Source organism: Belonocnema kinseyi, chromosome 5 (genome assembly GCF_010883055.1).
Source record: "Belonocnema kinseyi isolate 2016_QV_RU_SX_M_011 chromosome 5, B_treatae_v1, whole genome shotgun sequence".
In the NCBI taxonomy this organism is placed as follows: Eukaryota; Metazoa; Arthropoda; class Insecta; order Hymenoptera; family Cynipidae; genus Belonocnema; species Belonocnema kinseyi.
The window spans coordinates 144363575-144372445 of NC_046661.1; the positions used below are offsets into that span (position 1 = coordinate 144363575).

An 8871-nucleotide genomic window follows, 5' to 3' on the forward strand; every position below is an offset into this window, starting at 1 on the left:
CGGAAATGATGGGGCAGGGGAGAAGAAATGATTGTTAGTGAGAGGAAGGGGAAATAAGGTGAAGAGAAATGAGGGGTGAGGGTAAAAAGTGAGGGGAAGGGTAGGGAAATGAGGGGAAGGGGAAGACGTGAGGAGATGTAGAGGAGGGGAAGTGCTATAGCTTCCCCTTACCTTACTGCCTCACCTCTCATTTGCCCTCTCCTCCCTTAATTCACCACACCCAAAAAAAATGTTCCGTAAGATTAACCCCTTTTCTAGATTTTTTAAATCTATTTTTTACATCACATTTTATTTCAACTACATTTAAAAAATTTTTATTTATCTCTAAAATTAAAGAATTAGTCTTTAATCTATCTACTACGATTCTAATTCCAATTTTTTTGAAAGATCATAGCAATATTTAACATAGCACTTATTTTCATTTTTGGGACATTTCTCTCGAGATTTTTTTAAACTTTCCGTAGCTTTTCTTCTTTTTATAGGTTCATTAATAGGATCGAGGGATTCTTCAAGAAAAGAGGAAAATACTTTGTTTGAAATTGCATTATTTAATTCAATATAAGACTTTTCTTCTTCTATTGGAATAAAAGAATCTACTTTACTTTCTTCCTCGAACCAGGCATTTTTTCTAGTTTCAAGTTTATCCGTTTTTAAATCGCTGGCCAAAAACTCAATTTCCAAAGCACCCCCTCTTTTTTGGCATCCTGTATCACAGCTCTCTCTCAATTTTTTCTTATCTTCTTTTTGAACCGATAATTCTTCGTCTGAATTGTCGCTCAAATTATGGATTACAATATCACCATTTTTAGTCCTTTTCTCTGCAAACGTTTTTCCCTGTAAAATTTAAAAATAAGTCTCATGCGCGTGTAGTTTTTCGATTTGAGGGCAGAAATAATTTTTACTACGAAACACAAACATTGAGTTAATGTTTATTTCTTAAAAGTTTTTGAACAGTTAAGTTCGAGCGCGGTCAGTCTGTGGGCTTAGAATGATTCAAAAGTATTTAAATAAATAGGATGGGGAAACTAATTTACAAAAAGAAAAGCAGTGATTTTAAAATTAAAGTGGTTTATTACAAATAATATTTACGTTGAGAGACTGAGTCTTATTCGTTCGCGTATCTTGGGGTTAAGCAAATGTTACTGGGGCAGCCCTTGGGATAGGTGGTCCAGTTTTGGGGACAGTAATGGACAAGTTCTGCCAGCTACGGAAATTCTGGGAGATCCGCTGGGAGAAGAGGGGAGCAGGTCCTGGGCAGTTCTCCGATTGGGCAAGGATTGGACTTTGGAACTACACCTTCGGTTTGACATTATATACCGAGGTAAATCAGCCTCCCTACATTACCTCGACTCGCTTTTGGAGAGGTTTACTATTGGTGAGGCTTTTTTTGCCGCTCAACCTATTTTGGACGCATGGAACCTGGAGTAAGCCGTGAATTTTAATTAAAAGCTTCCGGAGTGTTTTCCCATCACCCAATGGCAAGGTCAACCAAGCATTTTGGTTCTCACTCAGACAAACAAACTGTCTTTGTTTACCTCGTTTACCAGCTGCCTCATGTTTTCCTTGTTTATTCATCCCGCTTTAACTTTTCCATCCTGCTATCTTGCTTCTTATTATTTTTGTTCTGTGCACGGAAGGCCTCGATTTATCCCATTTTCATTTTATTTGGTATGGATCTCAGTTAATTTGGTTTATTTTGCTTTTTGCCTCCCGCCTTTAATACTTCAATCTATTAACGGCTTATAGCAAAGTATTTTGATAATATATAGTCTCGCAGTCCTAGCTCCATTACGACCTCGAAAGGAATTTGTTGTGTATTTCACGGTCTCCCTACCTTTATAAGCGATCAAATTAAATTTCTCGCTTTTATTGATTGTTGATGATGGGCAGGATGCTGGCCTTAAAAAATTGACTTGCTTACACTTCCATTTTTTTTTTAATTTTCTTACAACTATTTTTTACAAAGTACCATCCATCCACACCTTATAGCTAATCCGCTCGTTTCTATAGCCTTACCTTCCCCGTTGCGCCTCGCCTTACACGCATTTCGCTCCTTTATCATTATGCCTCGCATTACCAGCCTCTGTCTCCGCGGCTAAAACCTAATACTTAACTACTATTTACAATATTTACATTTTTCTTACATCTACTTTCTCTCCTATTTGGAATCTTTCCTTCTCCATTCCTCTTCCTTCTCTTTTTCTCCATCTTACCCAACCCCCCTTCACCCATGCTACTCCCCTTTTATCCCCCCTTTCATGCAACAATACCACCATGCTCATCTCACTCCTTTCCACCTCTTCACACTCCTCCAACCAGTGCTCAACTTTTGCATCCCCTTTCCCGCACAGTTCACACATTCTCCTCTCACTAGAAAGCCGAACCTATTATAACCTTCCATGCAACCGCATCTCATCCTCGCTATAAGTCTCTGACTACCTTGCTCTCCTTTCTCACACAAATATTGCGCTCTTTCAATTGGCATAATCCACACATAGTTCCCGTTAAACCTTGACTCTCTCTTCTCCTTCTCCCTTCTCTTTCTCCATGCCATTCTTTTGAACCAACTCATGTACCTTCCTTCTTTCCTCTGGAGGGCTTGGAGGACCCTCTTAGAGGTGCGATTTCCTCTCTTCTTGATATGAGCCGCTCTTCTGAACACAGAATCTAAAATTCTAGGCAACCCATTTAGTTGTTTCCTCGTTGTAGCTCTATCAAGGAGAATTGTTTTGTTTTCATTATTGTGTTTTTCGTCTACGGTTAATTTTATGATTAATTCAAATTAATTTCAAATATATAAAGAGTATGAGGGATTCATGCATCCTTGGGTTTCCAATACCTAACATTAAACAATATAATCAACTTTAATCCATAATTAAATTTTCAACAATACAGCTTGGGAATTGTTATATAAACTTAAATAATTTTCTATTAATAATAATATTCTATAAAATTTAACTACATTCTACTTTAATGTAATCGAATATATTACAATTTTAAATATACACTCAGTACGGCAAAAAGAAGGAATTTAATTCTTTTCTCTTGACAAACTTGCGGAATCTATTTAATCTCACATAAATGTAATGGGGTTTGAATTCTTCAATCCAAGGAGTTTAATTGGAAGCATTTAATTTACCTAAATTAGGAACAAATTAAACTATCTGTACTAAAGGAACTACTACAGTTTCATTCCATCTGAATTTTGTTTGATCATTTTTACGTTCTCAACCTTTCTATTTTTAAAATCTTTTACCTGGCTAGTCAATTTTAGTATTCTATCCTTACAGTCCAGCTTAGAATTTCTCTAATTTTAAAATCTTAATCTGAAATAACGTTGTTTATGGAATTTCAATATGAAAATTATAATAATTAGATCTCTTGAATTTATTTATTTTTGATAAATTATTTCTATCTTTAGCACTTGGCAAAATAATAATAATAATTTTACAGGTTAGATAGGGGCTAACGCTACTTCGGAATTCTTTCGCGACCTTTTATTTTGAGCAATTAATTTCCTAGAAGTGTTTGGGCTATGAATAATTCAAATTTAATTTCAATTCAATAAAGAGTAGGAGGAATTCTGGCATTCTTGGGTTTCCAATACCTAACATTAAACAACATCATCAATTTTGATCCATAATTAAATTTTCAACAACAAAGTCTAGGAATCGTTATATAAACTCAAATAACTTTCTATTACTAATAACTTTCTATTAAATTACATTCTATTTCAATTTTTTCGTATATATTATCTTTCGGAGGCATCCGAGACCCCATTGCCGTTTCGTCAATCGCTACTGGCAAGATTTTCATCTTGCGTAAATTCTGCTGGAATGAGAGCCCGCTGTCGAGGAAGTTGGAAGACTTGGCTGCCAGAGCCCGTTCTAGAGGTTTCAGGGTGAACCCGGAAAAGGTTGGCTTACTGGCTGCCTATTAGTCCAGACGCCATACCCAGTCCTGTCGGATCTTATACAGGGTGGAGACGCTGGGGCTTACATACATGGCGAGTTGAATGCTACCCGAATTGCACAACAGCAGGGGAGCAGCCATTATACAGGAGTTTTTTCATATTGCGCGCCTTTAAAGTTTCATTCGGATCGGCCATTCGGTCAAGTTCGTGCATCTTCGGATCAAGTTTATGATAGTTTTCATGGTTGCGTTCGAAACTTCAAATGGATACAAGTGTCAAAACAATATAGGTTATGTGTTATATAGTAATTACAAATAATAAAAGTGTTTAAATAATAATAAAGTGGGACATGTGAACTGAGAAGTAAACGTCTTTTTTTCTGTGCCAATAACATTTTAGAATGGCTGCTGATTGACAAATACTATAAAATAGTAATTATATTCCGCGCTTCCAGTGGGCTAAGAGTGAATGGTGTTTAACGCTTATTTTTACTACATAAAAAAGGTATGTTATGAATAGACAGGATATGTTTCAAATAAACTAAATGAAATATTACATGCGTAAACTTTAAATTGACATTGCCTACATTTACTGACAGCGATTAGGGCAAACAGATGAATCTGAACATAACCGTTTGAAGTTTAGAACGCAACCATGGAAACTATCATAAACTTGATCCGAAGATGCACGGAATTGGCCGAATGGCCGATCCTAATGCAACTTTTAAGGCCCGAGATATGAAAATACCCCTTTATAATGGCTTCTCCCCTGCTGTTGTGCGATTCGGGTAGCATTCAACTCGCCATGTATGTAAGCCCCAGCGTGTCCACCCTGTATGTCGCCAAAATATTTTGAGTGATTCGTATGCAGAATGATCACCTAATTCCGAATCGGTGTGGTACGTCTTCGGCAGATTGTGCGTTCTCGAGATATTTGCAATTAATCAATTTTTTAATTACTCCCGATTAATGATTTTCCATTAAACATATTTCGATTTTTTTTCTGCACTTTATTGGCTCATTACAGGACGAATAAAAAACGTTCAAACATATTTGCCTTCCGACGAATATTTATTGCACAATAGCAACTAATAGGCGAACAAATTGGAAAAAAATTCTATCTGCCATATCTTCAAAAATATGATCTAAAAGAGAAATATTATTTTAATTTATGAAAATAACAGCTAAAATACACACTTTTTATAATAAACACTATTTCCTTAAAGTTAATACTTTCCTGGCAAAATTGAGCCTTACTGGGTGAAATTCTGCGGTGTGATAATAAATAGTAATTTTTAGTAAATTAAATTCATGTTAGAGACAATATTTTTGCTCAAATATATTGTTGCTGTTCCTAGACACAAAGTTCCTGTGAAATTATAGTGAAATTGTTTAAATTTAAGCAACGTCGCATGAATAATCAATTACGGGGTTTCAAATACTAACAACTTTTCTACAAAAAGTTATAAATGTTTTAAATTTAGCATGATAATTCTCTAAAGTACCACTAAAACAATAATGTTAAGGAAAAATTTTTTATACAAAAATTGTAACCTGTAGAACAATCTAAATTCCAATTATTTATCTACAGTTCTATATGCAGTGGAAACTTGGCACGAAGCTTAAACAATCTTAAATATTATTTAAAATTCAATCATATAATTTAAATTTCTTAATTTTTATTCATTTAGTAGTTATGAACTTCCCTTTTTTTTAAAATTCGACAATGGGCTCGATAAGTGACATTGTAAACTCGGAAGCGCTCATCTGGCCGGCTGGTTCGGACCCCATAGGCGTGGAAATAGAAAATGCTAGCAGAAGGGTTCATGGGTCCATTCGGCACTGTGAAACTACTTTGCTGTTGTAAGAAATAAGAAATTAATTAATTTCTACAAAAATAATTTTCTTTTATTTCCTTGAAAAACTAGAATCAGAATAAAATTAAATAAGGGTGAAAATTATTTTCAGTTTTTAATATTTTACAGAAAACTTAGAGTGAAGTTTCCTTTTGGAACTAGAAAACGTTTCAGAAATAAAAAATAAAACAATAAAGTAATGGGAGACTTACTTCGAAATTAGATATTTCTTCGAATCATTGAGATATTTAACTATTTTTTCTTCTACTTAGGAATGTCTCACTTTTTTTAATTTTAATTTTAATTTTCATTTTCATGACGAAGTCTCGGTATATTTTTGCAGATTTCAAATTAAAAATTTAGAAGCTGTTTAAGAAATATGAAAGGCTTCAAAAGGATGAAAACATTTTCTTAAGATTCTTCGGTAATTAAAAAATGATTCTTCATTTTTTTCTCATTCTTTTAAGAGAATATTTAAAAAGATTTTCAAAGACTTCCAAAATTGTAAAAAATAATGTGGTATATTCGAAGGATTTTTTTTACATTTATAAAATTTACTCTGAATTGTAAGAATAATTAAAAAATATCTTTTTAAATGAATCAAATTTTGCTTGTCATGTTCAAAAAATTTTGGCAACTTAAAAAAATTCCTTTAAAATATTCCAGATTCTGTTTTGAAAATTGTGAAAATCTTCGAAAATATTTTCTAACATAAGAAACCATTTTACATTTTCCTTGGAATGTTCAAAAAAAAATTTTTTTTATTCTGAAGCCTTTTAGAATTCTTAAAAAGCTTCTAAAATTTGTATTTGAAATTTGCACAAAAAAACATCATGTTTTAAATGAGGCTGCAGCAAATGCTCGAAAATTTCGATACGAATAGGCGAATGTTGTCAGAACATACAACTCGTTTAAATTATTTAAAACCATTTTAAATTTTACATTAATTTCGAAACTTTTTAAAACTTAAAGTAACTCAAGTTTTTCCTATAAATAATAATATTCTAAAAATTGTATGAAAAAATTCATTAGTTTTGAAAGATATTTATAATTTTTGAAAAAAATTAATTAAAAATTTGAAAAAGTTTAAATTAAATTCTAGATTTCTCTGGATTTTGAAACAAAATGTTGAAGGTTTTTAAGAATGTTTTAAATTCTTTAAAATAATTTAACTTCTAATTTTAGAAGTGTTGAGTTAAATAATGGTATTTTTTGATTTTTTAATGTTTCTAACTTAAACGTTCTTTGAAAAATATAATTTTGAATATCTGAACGTTCATTGATTAAATGTTCAACTTAAAACAGTGAAAATGATAACGCCGATTTATATTTTTGGAACTGAATTTGAATCTTTGAACTCTATAGTTTATAAAACATAAAAATTCTAAATTTTGCAGTATATCTGCACTTCATTTTAAATTGTTTGATTGAAAAGTGTTAGTACCTAACTTCTATTTTATACGTGCAAATTATTGAGCATTTGAGTATAACATTTTTTTATTTAAAAACAAAAAAAGCAAGAGTTCCCCTTTGAGTGCTTTCATTTGTAATATATTTTTTATTACTTCAAATGGAATTTTTTTTAGCTTTGGGGATGAAATTTGTTTATTTTATTGACCATGAAAAATTTTTGCGAGCTGGGAAAAAACCGTAAAATTACCGAGGTTTTTCTTCTTCGATTAAAATGGCCACATCGACGATACCATAAATATATTAGATGAATGATAAATAATTTAGAGATATTTCTATACATACTGACACGATATGTAACTGCATATACAATAATAAAGTACATGAAAAAACTATTTCCTAATATCAATCTTATAAATGAGTCTCCATAATTTTTTTACCTTAACCAAACACAATTTATTTTCAAAATTAAATCAGTTTTCCTGGAAGAATAATTCAGTGCATAATATTGTGGCTGAGTGGGCCCCCAACCCTTGCTTGGTATTGTCAAATGCTCCCAAAAAAAGGAAAGTTGATAACTATTAAATAAATAAAAATTAAGAAATTTAAATTCTATGACTGAATTTTAAATAGTATTTAAGATTGTTTAAGCTTCGTGCCAAGTTCCCACTGCATATAGAACTATAGATAAATAATTGAAATTTAGATTGTTCTACAGATTACAATTTGTGAATAAACAATTTTTTCTAAACATCATTGTTTTACTGGTACTTAAGAGAATTATCATGCTAAATTTCAAACATTTATAACTTTTTGTAGAAAAGTTGTTAGTATTTGAAACCCCGTAATTGATTATTCATGCGTCGTTGCTTAAATTTAAACAATTTCACTATAATTTCACAGGAACTTTGTGTCTGGGAACAGCAACAATATATTTGAGCAAAAATATTGTCTCTAACATGAATTTAATTTACTAAAAATTACTATTTATTATCACACCGCAGAATTTCACCCAGTAAAACTCAATCTTGCCAGGAAAGTGTCAACTTTAGAGAAATGGTTTTTATCATAAAAAGTGTGTATTTTAGCTGTTATTTTCATAAATTAAAAAAATATTTCTCTTTTACATCATATTTTTGAAGATATGGCAGATAGAATTTTTTTCCAATTTTTTCGCCTATTAGTTGCTATTGTGCAATAAATATTCATCGGCGGGCAAATATGTTTCAACGTTTTTAATTTGTCCTGTAATGAGCTAATAAAGTGCAGAAAAAAAATCGAAATAAGTTTAATCGAAAATCATTAATCGGGAGTAATTAAAAAATTGATTAATTGCAAATATTCGAGAACGCACAATCTGCCGAAGACGTACCACACCGATTCATTATCAGGTGATCATTCTGCATACGAATCTCTCAAAATATTTTGGCGACATATAAGATCCGACAGGACTGGGTATGGCGTCTGGACTACCAGGTGTATACATATGAAACCGGTATTTTTTCAAGAAAAAAACACATTTATTTCAAGAGAATGATAATAAATATTTTTTTCAAAGTATGCGCCCTCGCTGGCTACACATTTTGTCCAGCTCTCAGGCAATTTATGGATACGTTTCCAAAAAAAGTCTTCGTTTTTTGAAGCAAACCAGTCATCGAGCCATTTTCCAACATTTTCGTAAGAAGTGAAGCGC

At 32.1% G+C, this 8871-nt stretch overlaps 1 protein-coding gene across 2 annotated transcripts in view; it reads right to left on the reverse strand.

Moving 5' to 3' along the window:
- Positions 1–301: 301 nt before the first annotated feature.
- LOC117173024 (MATH and LRR domain-containing protein PFE0570w-like) overlaps positions 302–8871 on the reverse strand; it is a 16042-nt gene continuing 7472 nt past the window's right edge. The window contains exons 9-10 of one of the 2 annotated variants that reach the window (XM_033361377.1): positions 603–834; positions 302–506 (exon numbers count right to left, since the gene is read on the reverse strand). In XM_033361377.1, coding sequence (XP_033217268.1) covers positions 358–506; positions 603–834 — 381 coding nt within the window. In that variant the 3' untranslated portion in view covers positions 302–357. Of the gene's footprint in view, positions 835–8871 lie in introns of both variants that reach the window. The other variant, XM_033361376.1, reaches the window with a different exon arrangement.